The sequence below is a fragment of the Esox lucius genome, chromosome 5, assembly GCF_011004845.1.
Source record: "Esox lucius isolate fEsoLuc1 chromosome 5, fEsoLuc1.pri, whole genome shotgun sequence".
NCBI classification, from domain to species: Eukaryota; Metazoa; Chordata; class Actinopteri; order Esociformes; family Esocidae; genus Esox; species Esox lucius.
Genome location: NC_047573.1, coordinates 35,540,577 through 35,555,584, shown reverse-complemented (window position 1 = coordinate 35,555,584; position 15,008 = coordinate 35,540,577). Strand labels below are relative to the sequence as shown.

Here is a 15,008-nt window from a genome sequence, read left to right as displayed (position 1 = left end):
CATTTGTGGGAAAAGACAGAATATTAATTTAAATAAGTATATATTCGGATACATATACGGATGGCCCCTTCAAATGTGTGCCTGTTAATAAAGTCACCTGACATGGCGCCTGCCAAAACGTGTGCTCCCATAATGACACATAACGTGTCGTATGCCAAAAAGTGCCATAATTGTCTTGTTCATTATGGCATCTTAAGCTGATGATTGTGACCCCGTCGTCGTTCCATAGACAAAGCACGTTTTACTCAATCCAGTCAGCCAACAGAGTTATTATAACGTGTTACTGACATGAGAATGTCTGGTAAGACCATTCTAGGGGATGGCGGAATGCGGGACCCAGCATCATCTCTGTCCGGAGCGTGGGTTTTGGGGAATCAAGTGCAACAGACAACACCTGTGAACATTCTCACTCTCTGCATGCCTAATCAGTTAAGTAGGAATACAATGTAAAACATACAGTAATTAAACTCTAAATAGTTTTCATAAATGGTTTGTGAGTATAGAATTCAGACAAGGAAACAATGTTTCCTATTTAGGAAAAGTAATTGGAGGGTGTTCAAAATGGTATGTTCCAAATCAATTGCATTGAAAAATAAATAAGTTACACTACAACAGTCAGGTACAGTAGGCCTGACGATTTTATTTTGATGGAATGATAACAAAAAAGCAATATATAAATCCAAATGTTTAATTAATATTTAAAATAATGTACATTTAAATAGCTATACTGTATAATAGCCTACACATAAACAGTAATAAATTACAAAGTCTGTGATCCAACAAATGTTTTTATTTAAATAAGTCAGCATAATGAACTCCATTATGGGGTCAGCTGAGATGGCTTGATCATCTGTTCTGGAGACATAGGGACTATGTCTCCCGGCTGGCCTGGGAACGCCTCGGTGTCCCCCCGGAAGAGCTAGAGGAAGTGTCTAGGGAGAGGGAAATCTGGGCATCTCTGCTTAGACTGCTGCCCCCGCGACCCGGCCCCGGATAAGCGGAAGACGATGGATGGATAATAAACTCCTCACAATCTTTGGGAAACGAGAATATACTCAGTTTAAATACTGTATACCAACTGTAGGGCTATCGCAATTATTAGCTACACAATTGCCTGATCTAAATAAATTGAAACCAGATCGCAATTATGTTTACAGACAACAATCTTATTACACAATATTTTGATTCCAAAGTCATGTTTCCAATCTAACTAATGGATTTTGAGGTCAACATTTTGAAAGGTCTCAAAAAAATAGGTTACCAAGCAAATTATATCAGTTTCCATAGGATATCTAGCACACCGGCGCATTTTTTTAATTTATTTTTTACAGGCTCTGAGGAAAGTTAGAGTATAGGCACAGATCATTTACTGAACCTCGTTTGCTGGCCTTAGATGCACCATCACAATTTTCTTTAAACCAGCCCGGTTATGTCCACTTCACCTTTGACATTTCGGAGTCAAATGTTGGAGCTGGTGCCGGATTGCACCGCTTTTGATTCTCATGCCAAGCTTAGTCACATAACTCAGTAATGTCTTATTGTGAGAGGGAGCGGAGGCTTACTGTTTTCTTGGCAATAGATCATACAGGTCACACAATATTAGGCAATTTAATATGCTATTTAATATGCTATTTAATATGCTATTAATCTATTTACATATTAATTAAAATTGGCATTTCCCACCGGATATTTTGGCGGTTCATTTTTTCATCTGCCAGAACACACCTGATACCGGCAAAAAGCCTTTGTCGCCTAACGTAAACCCTGGTGCACAGTTTTCCTTAGCTGTAGGCCTACAGTAGTAATGAAGATTGCCGCATTTCCACTGGTGCTTTACCCCGGTACCAGGGCTACACTGGTGATTTATGCTAATGTTTGCTCCAGACGTTTGTTTTGGTACTAGGGACTTAAGGAGAGGCTCACGTGGGGAGGGAGGAGTAAACTGTCGTCACAATTTGGTTTTCCGGTTACTAAAAAGGCAATATCTTTCTGGTAGTAAAAAAATAACACCATGCTCAATGTGTTTACAATACGGCGTTTGAACTTAAGTAAAAACTCCTGCGACTGTCTCCTTCACCACCCACACTTGTGACACCGCAACTAAACCAGTTTAATAAGCATTTAGTCAAAACTATTTACCTTTAGTAGAAGAAATTGGGAGAATTCTGAGATAATATAGATGATTTCTTTTCGGCACCAAATCATCCCTAGTCTCTCTTTGTCCACTGGGTTCATTTTCTTAATCGATCCTCTTCCTCTCCTTAACAGCAAGCCCTACTTCGCACTATTCTTTCGCAGTGGGCTCTACGCCGCATCTTCATGTTTCTGACTGGTTAATTTGTTGTTTTAAGAATACTCACTTTAACTCACTTTTAATATTGGGATGAGTGAGAGACATGAACAGAACAATGTGTTGTATAGTTTGACTGACCGACTTGACATACAGCTGGACATTTGAAATGTAAACCTTTGTCTTAGAATAGCAAACGGTGGGGGAAGACGTGTTGTAAGAGCACTTGAAAATAAGCTGTGTAGACACGATCCTGCCGTTCACTTGCCAGACTCCAACATTTATACTAATTATCTGGAATCGTAATTTGAACACGTGCGATTTCAAAAGCGAAGAAAGCTGCAATTTTGCGATATTGTATTTATAGCCTATAAAAAAACGGAGTTAATTTTAGAATCTGTTTGCCCACTTAAAAATAATCATTCAGATATATATTGTATGCTCCGTTCCCAAAAATTGTGAAGAGTTCATTATGCTGACTAATTTAAATGAAAAAAAATGTATGGACCATAGAATGTGTTTTATTGCTGTTTAAATGTAGGCTATTTTACAATATGGCTATTTAAAACATATGTTTGGTAGCTATTTTACATGGCTGGAATTCTGGAATTTTAATGGCCATATTGGCTGATTTGATAAAACAAATGAGTCGATGAAAGAAAGAAGTGACTGACGCATGTCTTAAATACAGTAATAGAGTAAACTCTGACAGCCTATTCGCCAACTGTCATAAGATGTGTTTTTCTGCCGTACTTCAAAACAAGTAGTTTTAACAAATAGTTTTGCTTTGCATTTTATTATTTCTTAAGATAATTCAAATGTTTGAACATATATACTTTATTTCTGTGTATGCTACTGGTGTGATTGAACTAATAACATTATCAGCATTCTAACTTACCCTTGTGTTTGGAATAGTGCAATCACAGTTTGACGCCATCTACTGCATGTTGACGCTATCTACCTGATCTTACCGCTGTAAGAAAACGCTGTAATTAAACGAGCGATATCTGTATGAATCATTAGAAATCTATCATAAACTACTGCTTTGATTCACAGTAGCCTACGTTATGAGATGTGGAATATGGCATGGAATTAGGAACATTTCAATCAGCTCATTGGAGAAAAATAAAATAATATCTCTGGGGTGATGGGCTGATGTCACCTATTGCCACACCACTGGCAACTCCCCCTTACACACGTCAACTCAGCATGTAAGCCGCCCTTATCCAGAAAACCGCCTGGTTATCTAGAAGGGCTAGCACAATGACAAAAAGGATTTAGAAACGGTTGGCTCTTTTTGTAAAATTCTAGTCTTTGTGCTAACAAAACTGCATAATATATCCTACATGCCATAGGAGGCAGATATATAAAAATGACACACACACACACACACAATCATCTGACCCTCAGAAGGGCATCACTGCAAAAAGTATCCCTCAAAGCAAAAGCGTATTGATGGGTGGGCACTAGGTTGTACTTACTGGCATTGTCCAGTTTCTGACAGATGATGTCATAAGGTGACTGCAGGTGCGTCACCATGGCAGCAAAGGTGTCTCCCAGTCCCTGGGTCAGAGGATCAGGGGGCTGGGCTTCAATGTTCTCGTTCTTACCCCTAGATTGACTCCGAAAGTTTTCCAAGGATGCACTCACCAGGGAGTCTGTGGCACAGGGGATTAGAAGTGGTCAGAGCATGGGATCATTACCCAAAATGTTGCTGATTCAAATCCACAAACTGAAGGTCTGCTGAATGACAAAAATGCAAAAATTAACAGAGGGGAATAACATTTCTATAAAACACACTTCAGCTGGGATGTCAATTAGAATGAAACAAAAACCCAGTCATTGAACTTATAAAAGAGCAAGTAAACTATGAACATAAGCGCAGCAGAATAAGATGGTGCAACAATCTTACACTTTCCTAAACTCAGTGGAAGTTACCTAATGGTGACCAAAAAAATTTAATGGACAGTGCTTACCAATTTCCACTTCTGTGGGCTTTGTATTGACCACCTCACTCACAGCATAACCATGGTCCATGAGGAAAGTGCTTAGCTGTTTGCCTGTCAACATAGCAGAAAAGACAACAATGCAGTTACATATTCGTTATGCAAAGGAAATATGTTTCATTTATTTCAACAGGAAAATTCCCTTTAGGTCTTGCACTGGGGTCCTGGAAGGTGATCCTGTAGCCACCGGAAATGTTTGGTCTATCATAACAGTATGCATATAGGATATCACTGTCTGTTTGTATTCTCCTTAAGAATACTGTATTTAGAGATTCAGATTTGTTTGCAAAAAATTTAACGTAAAAAAACACCTATCCAAAATGTTCTTCTAACAGACCATAATAATATTACAATGTCACCCACAAATCAAAGCACACTGCTCAAAAAATTTAAGGGAACACGTAATCATCACAGTATAACACCAAGTCAATTATACTTCTGGAAAATCAATCTGCCCAGTTAGGAAGCATAAGCGATTGTGATTCAATTTCATCTGTTTTGGTGCAAATGAAAGTGACAACAGGTGCCCCGGAGAGGCAACAGCAAGACAACCCCCAAAAAGGGAATGGTTGTGTAGGGGGTGGCCACAGACAATTGATCTCTCCTTATCCTTCCTGACTAATTCTTCTCATGTTTTGCGATTTGCTAGTGCCCTTGTCACTACTGGCAGCATGAGGCGCTACCTGCAGCCCATTCAGGTTGCACAGGTAGTCCAGCTCCTCCAGGATGGCACATCCATATATGTTTTGTTGCAAGGTTTGCTGCATCTCGCAGTACATTCTTTAATTTAAGAGAATACTTTTTCTTAAATCAGCAGACATTCCATTCCAGTCTGCTAAATTCCAACAAAGGCACACCTAATTTTACTTAATGAGGTACTGATTAGGTGATTACTTAAACCAAATCTAGTTTAACGAGGAAAAGTATGACCACATCAGTGATTTTCATCACTATCCTCTTGCAATATGACCCGCTGGATGGCAAAAACAGTGCCTCTGCACTGTAGTACCTCAAACGTCATTTGAATAAAAAAATAACTAGTCAGCATGACAAAAGAGTTGAAAAGAAAAGCTTTGAGCGAGGAAAAGAAGGGTTCAATTCTGGCTTTACTGGCAGAGGGACACAGTGAGGGTCAGGTTGAAAATGTCTAAGACGGCGGTTCATAAGAACAAGGTCAAGCAACAGACATTGGGGGGAACAAAGCTATAGACTGGCAGAAGGCGAAAATGACTGTCCACTGACCAAGATGACCGTCAACTCATTTGAATGTCACTCAACAACCGTAGGATGACATCAAGTGACTTACAAAAAGAATGGCAAACAGCAGATGGGGTGAAGGGCACGGATAGGATGGTTCAAAACAGGCAATGTTCCCCAACTCTGAGAATTGGTTTATCCAGCAAGACAATGCTCCATGCCACACAGCCAGGTCAATCAAGGTGTGGATGGAGGACCACCATATCAAGATACTGTCATGGCCAGCCCAATCTCCAGACCTGAACCCCATTGAAAACCTCTGGAATTTGATCAGGAGGAAGATGGTTGGTCACAAGCCATCAAACAAAGCCAAGCTACTTAAATCTTTGTGCCAGGAGTGGCATGAAGTCACCCAACAGCAATGCAACAGACAATTGGAGAAATCAGGGTTATTCCACCAAATATTGTTTTTTGAACTCTTCCTAAGTTAAAAATGAATATGAATGTTTTCTTTGTATTATTTGAGGTCTGAAAACAATATTTTCTAGGTTAATTTGACCAGTTGTTTTCTACAAATATCCTCTAAATGACTATCTTTATTTGGAATTTGGGAGTAATGTCGTCATTAGTTTATAGAACAAAACAAAATTTTACTCAAACACATACCTATGAATAGTAAAACAAGAGACATTGATAGCTTTGAAAAAATTAAGAGACCACTGCAAAATTGTATGATATCATACGCGGCAAAGCAAATGAGGATACTTTTTGTTTTCGTGGAAAGAACAGGTTCCATTGGTTGAAAAAGATTATGGCAAGGGACACATACTGCCGTTCATGTTGTGCATTCCCAATGAAAGCCATTAAGGCAGGGTCATTTATTAAGGGAACGAACAAACTACTGAAAACCTTTTCTTAAACCCCTGCAGCATGTAGCGTGTATTGCGGCCAAACGGACTGTTGGCAACCAGGGTCCGAAATCGACACCCGCCAAGTGCAGGTAGATTTTATTGCTATCCGCCACACCAGCGGGTAAATGTATGGACTTAATGTTTCCATCTTATTGTAATAAAAGAAGCGGAGCGACGCTGCTAAGATGTGATGCACCACAACAACATTGAGTATCAAGCGAGAGTGAGGTCAGAGAAAGGTACCTTGCAGTGTCTGTGTATACACACTTTGGTGTTGAACTGTTAGTAAGTGGCTGTCATATTGATATAAAGAAGGTAGCATCGCTTGAGTGACAACCCAAGGTAAGAAGCTAGCTAGCTAACTGTCACAACTCGATAGCTACAATGGATTAGCATCATGCAAGTAACAATAGAGATTGGGCAGCAAAAATAAGACCTCAGGTTTTCATAATTTGTCTTAAAAATTCAAGGGAGATGTGTTGTGTATATAGTGTACATTTTCAAAGGAAAAACTATCTGGTGTAAAATATACTTTAAACAAATTAATATTTAAATATGATATATGGAAAAGAATAGTATAAGGTGGAGCACAGTGAGAAATGGTTTGAGCTTAAGTTAATGTAGAGAACCTTTTGAATATATATAAAAAAAATTAGGTTATTGTTGTAAATTTGCTTTTGCTTATTAGCTTTGGAAAGGGTTTGTGTTATAAATCTGTGAGGCAATTCATGAACAGTTTTAGAGAATGGTAAATAGAGGGGGAATACTTAAGTTACTAGGAAATGAGGTTAAGTAGGTATTGTCAAATAATGTTAAGAAATTTGACAAGGAAGATATACTGATGTAAAGGGATAACGTTATTGCAATACTACTGATGGGAAGTTAAATTATTTCTACTGACTCAGATCGTCAAGTCGTTCAGTAAAAGGTTTGAATATTTTGAGTCATTTCCTTTCATTTGAGTCAGTAATGCTTAGATAATTGTCAGTTACAAACCAGTCTTTATAATGCTACTTTCTTGATCTATTTAAGTTTGTGAATGTAAAACTAACAGCGTATTCCGTGGTTGGGTAGACCTCTGCTCCCAGTCGTTCAAATGAACGAAACAACCGTTTTTTTGTGATGCTATTGTTCAATTGAACAATAAAACTGAACAAGTTAGTTTTTCACAAGTCTTTGTTACTCAGGCAAATGCAGCGGCTCCGTGCTTATTTTCATGTTGTTTTTTCATGACATCAGTAATCAACTAACTATATTGATTATTAGAGTCTGCATTCAATGATCAATTATAAACATGTCAGTATAATGTTCGTGCCTTGACTGATTTTTCTCTGCAAATCGGTTGCGAACTGCACATCACTATGCAATACATAAAAAAATATTTGTAGCATCACAGAAAAATTACGCTTTTCCGCAAATTAGAGGTTTGGAGATAAAGGAGTTTCAAGAAGCTGGCTACATTATGATGCTGAGGCTGTGAATGACGAGTTATTCCGATTGTGGCCAGTAAGCTAAAGATAAAAGCAGAAACAACTAATTTGGCATCAGAAATAAAAAGTTTGCATTCAATATACCTTATTATCTCAATGAAATGTACTAAAATTAACATGTAAGTGACACAAAAAGGCAATTTATTATTTTGGCCAGTAAAAAAAAAGCTTGGCCGGTGGATATTTTCCAGCCCCCTTGGCAGGTGAGCCAAAACGTTTAGTTCTGGAGACACTTGACAACCATGCAGCCGCACCAAAGAATGTATTCCTGATCCAAATGTATGAGGTGACGCATTGCCAAATTTAAATACTTATTACGACCGCCTATCATGTTGTGAGGAGGGTGAAACCATTTACGGACGAAAACCATGACATAGTCCGTTGAGTACGGATAGAGAAACCTTACGGACATGGCTTGTAGACAGTAGGTGTCATATTAACTACGCTTGCCTAAGCGATTGCTAGCTGTGACACACAAGAAGCCAGTCAACCAATTAGTGCACATGCTGTAAAAAAAAAATAATTCCAGTGCTAAGGGGGCGGTCCGCTACGAGGCACGGCTCGTTATACTGCGGAATACTGTGAGAAGTTGCAGTGCCGTGCAGCATTAACAAAAATGAGGCTGGACAAAATAAGGAGGTGGCTACTCATTTTCTGGATCAAGCAGTGAGATGCCAGCCAATTTTATAAAATACAAAAATAAGAAGTTCAGAATCTAACTGTACATTAGAAAATATGGTTTAGATCAAAAGAAAGCATATCTGGTAAACGAGTGGCAGACAGAAGCCATTCGGTGGGAACATTGGTGCAGCTGCCTATCCACGATGGATGGAACTCATGGAGCAAAATGCATTAAACTTCGTCACTTCAAGTAAACCTAGCTAAAACGCTAGCTACCTAGCTAACCTCACCCTGCTCTAATTGCCCTATTGGTGTCAATGTGGCTAGCTATACAGACATAGCAGACATGGCTATAGTTAGACTGTAGATCTATCCAGCAGACATTGTTCAAATGACAAGTTTTGCTACTACTACCAGCTTCTAATAAAATAAATTCACCAGCAAGGGCAATGTTAGCTGCCTAGAATAACAGGTGTCTTTTATACAGCTAATGAGTGGAGAACAGGAAAGCACAGGAGGGCTTCTTAAAGAAAACAGGTCTGTGAGAGCCGGAATTCTTACTCGTTGGTAGGTGATCAAATACTTATGTCATGCAATAAAATGCAAATTAATTATTTAAAAATCATACAATGTGATTTTCTGGATTCTGTATCTCACAGTTGAAGTGTACCCATGATAAAAATTACAGACCTCTACATGCTTTGTAAGTAGGAAAACCTTCAAAATCGGCAGTTTATCAAATACTTGTTCTCCCCACTGTAGTTGTCTATGAGTCCTTGAATTCTTGCAGGTGGTATAGCTGCTTATATGATCTCCCCAACTCACATACCACACATCCTCTATGGTCCAATCCTTATAGTCTTTTGCAAACTTCAGCCTGGCTCTTCTTTGCTTTTCATTGATGAAAGGCTTTTTTCTAGCTTTGCACCACTTCAGCCTACACTGTCATCCTACAGTTGTTGAGTGACATTCAAATTAGTTGACGTTCATCTCGGTCAGTGGAAAGTCGTGTTTGCCCTCTGCCAGTCTGTAGCTTTGTTCCCCCCAATGTCTGTTGCTTGACCTTGTTCTTATGAACCGCCGTATTTGAAATCTTCATGCTGCATAGTTTTTTTTTATTCACATGACGTTTGAGATACTACTTGCACTGTTTTTGCCATCCAGCTAGATTCCCATACATTGCAAGAGTATAGTGATGACCACAGTAATTTTTATACTTTTCCTCGTTAAATTGATTTGATTCAGGTAATCACCTAATCAGTACCTCATTAAGTAAAATGAGGTGTGCCTGTGTTGGAAGTTAACAGATACTGGAATGGAATGGCTGCCATACATGTAGAGATGCTGATTTAATAAAAATTAGGAGTGGTCTCTTAATTTTTTCCAGAGCTGTATGAATTACAATTGACAGGTCCTTGTGTTCTCTGAATTGTGAATCAGAAACATAGTTGCTGTTAAGTTGTACTAGCATTCTTCTCTTATAGTAAAGAAAATACTGATCACTTTGATATTACATTACGTCTGGTCTGTCACGCAAGTTGAATTTCACAAATTGCAACTTTTCTAAAATAATTATTAAACTCTCAAAAGTTTTAACCTTCATACATTACCATAATTGTTTTGTTGTTGTGTGTGTGTGTTTATATATAAAATATTGACTGATATTAATTTATTTAGGGGGGGCTAATTAATATGAAATAGGCTTAGCAACATCTCTGGTACTATACAAATAGACAAACTTCTAAACACTCAAACTGAAAACCTTTAGAGACTATTTACCTGTTTAACCTGTCAAAATCAAACTATCGGCAGACATTAATCTGTACCCAGGCTCTGATCACCCCTCACTGAATGACATCAATGGATTAATGGAGGATACTCCCAGATATAAGATCAGAGCCTATGGTGAATTGGAATTAATAAAAAAATGAGGATGAAGAGGTTTAATTATGAAAAACTACAGAAGCATTAATAATTACTTATTTTAATACAAAGAAAAATTGCTTTATTTTTAACGGAAGACTTAGGTTTGCTCTTCTAAATGTTTGCGCCCAACTAAGCACAGTTTGCACAGTCCCTAAATTCTCAGGGCAACCAAATGTTTCCCACAATGAGGAAATAAAATAAATCGTCAGTCTTGATTCAGGGAACTCGGCAGCTGATCGCATCAAGCGCTTGAAAACATACTTAAGTAACAGTATGGGAGATGTGTGAAACCGCAACTTCCTTGCTGGCCATCAACTGCTTGGATACCCAGAGTTGAACCGCATTTTCTGTATATGTTACTGATTTGTGTATGAGCCCTTGGGTATTAGACCTAAATGTTTGAGATTATCTCCTATAGAAGTAGCAACAGTCATGGCATTGAGATCTAAGATAGCTGGTCAGCTTGTATAAGCACTCAAAGTAATTCAAGATAGAAACCCCTTAGCACCTCCTGTGAATGTCATCAAAATGAGTTCAAAATAAAAACAACACTATTGTATTTGTTCTGAAGAATATGCATGTGGTCTACTTAAATGTAGTTTTTAAAGCCTAATAAAGAAATGAAAATGCTATTGTTTGTATCATGAGACCTGAAAAAAAAAAACACATAGCATTCCTCAAATTCATTTGATATTTAAAACACACAAATCCTGTAATTCATTCTTTTTTTATAATATTGAATGCTAACGAAGCTAAACCACATGGACACTGGGGGTCTGTAAGGCCTGGCGGTTCTTTACTAGTGTAAATCCTGTATTTGGTTATATGTTGAAATATTTAGATATGTTAATTTTTTTCTAAAATATATTTAGGTGTTGTAGCAGAAAATATAGTATCATATTTTTGGTTTGATAGTTTGTTGACTTGGGAAAACTATAAAACCAAACACAGAGAAAAGCCAGTCTTAATATGGATATACAGTACAGGTCAAAAGTTTGGACACACCTTCTCATTCAATGCGTTTTCTTTATTTTCATGACTATTTACATTGTGGATTCTCACTGAAGGCATCAAAACTATGAATGAACACCTATAGAATTATGTACTTAACAAAAAAGTGTGAAATAACAGAAAACAAGTCTTATATTTTAGATTCTCAAAGTAGCCACCCTTGGCTTTTTTGATAGCGCTGCAAACCCTTGGTCTTCTCTCAATGAGCTTCATGAGGTAGTCACCTGAAATGGTTTTCACTTCACAGGTGTGCCTTGTCAGGATTAGTGGAATTTTTTCCCTTATTAATGGGGTTGGGACCATCAGTTGTGTTGTGCAGAAGTCAGGTTGATACACAGCCGACAGCCCTATTGGACAACTGTTAGAATTCATATTATGGCAAGAACCAATCAGCTAAGCAAAGAAAAACGAGTGGCCATCATTACTTTAACAAATGAAGGTCAGTCAGTCCGGTAAATTGCGAGAACTTTGAATGTGCAGTCACAAAAACCATCAAGCGCTACAACGAAACTGGCTCACATGAAGACCGTCCCAGGAAAGGAAGACCAAGTGTCACCTCTGCTGCTGAGGATAAGTTAATCCGAGTCACCAGCCTCAGAAATCGCAGGTTAACAGCAGCTCAGATTAGAGACCAGCTGAATGCCACACAGAGTTCTAGCAGCAGACATCTCTAGAACAACTGTTAAGAGGAGACTGGGCAAATCAGGCCTTCATGGTCAAGTAGCTGCTAGGAAATGACTGCTAAGGAGAGGGAACAAGCAGAAGAGATTTGTTTGGGCCAAAAAACACAAGGACATTAGACCAGTGGAAATCTGTGCTTTGGTCTGATGAGTCCAAATTTGAGATCGGTTCATACCAACGTGTCTATGTGCGACGCAGAAAAGGTGAACAGATAGATTCTACATGCCTGGTTCCCACCGTGAAGCATGGAGGAGGAGGTGTGATGGTGTGGGGGTGCTTTGCTGGTGACACTGTTGGGGATTTATTCAAAATTGAAGGCATACTGAACCAGCATGGCTACCACAGCATCCTGCAGCGACATGCTATCCCATCCCATCCGGTTTGCGTTTAGTTGGCACCATCATTAATTTTTCAACAGGACAATGACACCAAACACACCTCCAGGCTGTGTAAGGGCTATTTGACCAAGAAGGAGAGTGATGGAGTGCTGCGCCAGAAGACTGATCACCGGACCTGAACCCAATCGAGATGGTTTGGGGGAGCTCAACCGCAGAGTGAAGGCAAAGGGGCCAACAAGTGCTAAGCATCTCTGGGAACTCCTTCAAGACTGTTGGAAAACCATTTCAGGTGACTACCTCTTGAAGCTCATCAAGAGAATGCCAAGAGTGTGCAAAGCAGTAATCAGAGCAAAGAGTGGCTACTTTGAAGAAACTAGAATATAAGACGTTTTCAGTTATTTCACACTTTTTTGTTAAGTACATAATTCCACGTGTTCATTCTTAGTTTTGATGCCTTCAGTGAGAATTTACAATGTAAATAGTCATGAAAAAATTTTATGAGAAGGTGTGTCCAAACTTTTGGCCTGTACTGTAATCATTTTGTTTCTCCAACAAATGAACTCTCATTATCAAGCTTTATTCAGCACTGTAGAAAAATAAAATAAAACAGGAAGATAAATTGAAAGGTAGTCTGTATACAGTATAGCCTACCACCCGTTTTAAAGTCAGTTAGCATATTGTCACAAGATGGGTTCTTCTACAATACTTTAATTCAAAACCATGATCTAAGCTAATAAAAACACATCGTAATTATAGCATTGATGAAGAGGCAACTGGAAACATTAAACTTTTAAACTAAACCTGTTATGTTAGGAGCTGTAATGTTAGGAACATTGTAAACATTGTGTGCAACTATTTTTCACAAAAATCTTCAGAACATTATTTTAGAGAACAAATAGTATTTTCAGTGTTCTAGTGAATACGGTGTTCTAGTGAATACGGCACAGCTTGACGCAATCTACTGCATGCCGACGCAATCTACCTGATCCAACCGCGGTAAGAAAATGCTATAATTAGATGAGCGACATCTATGGAGTTCGATATCTGCCAAAAGGTTAAGCGTACGTATTGTTAGGATCGTAAGAAAATACATTCATAAATTGGTATGATCGTAAAAAAGATATGACGTAAAACATGAAACGTAAGCGTGATATTAAACCTGTGAATGTACAAACACCCTTTGACGACTTTTCACACGTTAAATTCTTTACGTCACCATTTATTTGTTTTTCTACATACAAGCTTTTGTCAGTCATCTGGCATCTGCAAAGATAAGACCTGAACGTAGCTCTTCGAAACTGTAACACTAGCTAGCAACAATAAGTTGGACCGCTAGACCAGTGTTCAACCATAGCGTTGACATTCCGGATATCATCTTCAAAATAAAAGTCCATAGCTATTTTTTAAGGCTGCTTAACAACATTACACCAGTAGGCTATAAAGCATTTAAGCGTTAGGTAAAAATATTTGTGTAAAAATGACAAGGACACAGTGTACCTTTTCATAGAATATCCTTCTGAGCTGCAAAATATAATGAAGTGATTAAGGTCAAGATATTCTTTAAATATTAGTCTGGCATGTGCTATTTAATAGCTGTGTTCTGTCCTTACTATTTATGATGGCTGTACGTGACCTGGAACTTCTTTAGTAATTGCTTAACATTTCGTTTTAGTTATTCAGTATTTTAACAAATTCTCATTTTACAGCAACAACCCAAGGGGAAAAAAATAAGAACAATAAAGCAATGCTGTTTGAGTATTTGGGACCGCAACAAGTGTGTAGGCCTACATAATAAAAAAGTGATTTTAATAACAAACGAAACCTATGCCCGAATAGCAGTTACGCACATGAAAATGAGCACACTATGCATGCATGAAGAAAGAAGAGACTTTTAAACTTCGATCTTGCAGGATACCTATTTCCAGTTTCCCTGATTTCCTGTTGTTCACACAGCCTCGGCTTGTTATCAGCACTCAAAAAACTGTTACGTTTTTTGGGAGGATGAGGTGAAACTGACAAAACTCCAGATCGTGATGCTATATTTTAGATTTGTACAAGGAAAAAATATTTGTCCGCCATCGTAACGAGGTGTTTGTATGGTCTACTTTCACGCTTACGTCTCATGTTTTGCGTATTACTTTTTTTTAACCATCAAACCATTTTACAATCATATGGATGTATTTTCTTACAATCTCAACAATACATACACTTAACCTTTTGGCAGATATCTAACTTCATGGACCTTTCTATATATTTACAAGCTTTAAGAGTTTGCGTTTTTGTTTATTATTCGCAAAGCAACCAGATACAGAATCAAGTGTGCTATTTTTTTACAGCCTAATTTATGAAGTGTGATACAGTACCAATTGAAGCCAGCAGAATATCCACTGCATATGTGCGTCCATTCTTGTCTGTGTCCACCACAGTGAGTTTCAGGCTCTTTCCAGCCACCAGTTGTCTCACAGCGATGCAGCACTCCCCCATCCAGCAATCAGTCACTGGTGTTATCCCAGCAACAGTGCACTCCATAGCCTGGA

The 15,008-nt window shown here is 38.3% G+C and overlaps 1 protein-coding gene across 7 annotated transcripts in view; it reads right to left on the bottom strand.

The window, feature by feature from the left end:
* The window catches only part of tdrd1 (tudor domain containing 1), a 148,560-nt gene that overhangs the window by 67,508 nt on the left and 66,044 nt on the right, over positions 1-15,008 (bottom strand). For all 7 annotated transcript variants that reach the window (XM_013131971.3, XM_013131973.3, XM_013131972.3 and 4 more), the window contains 3 exons: positions 14,835-15,003; positions 4,267-4,350; positions 3,772-3,948 (listed from right to left, as the gene is read on the bottom strand). In XM_013131971.3, the coding sequence (XP_012987425.2) occupies positions 3,772-3,948; positions 4,267-4,350; positions 14,835-15,003 (430 nt within the window). The remainder of the gene's footprint in view (positions 1-3,771; positions 3,949-4,266; positions 4,351-14,834; positions 15,004-15,008) is intronic.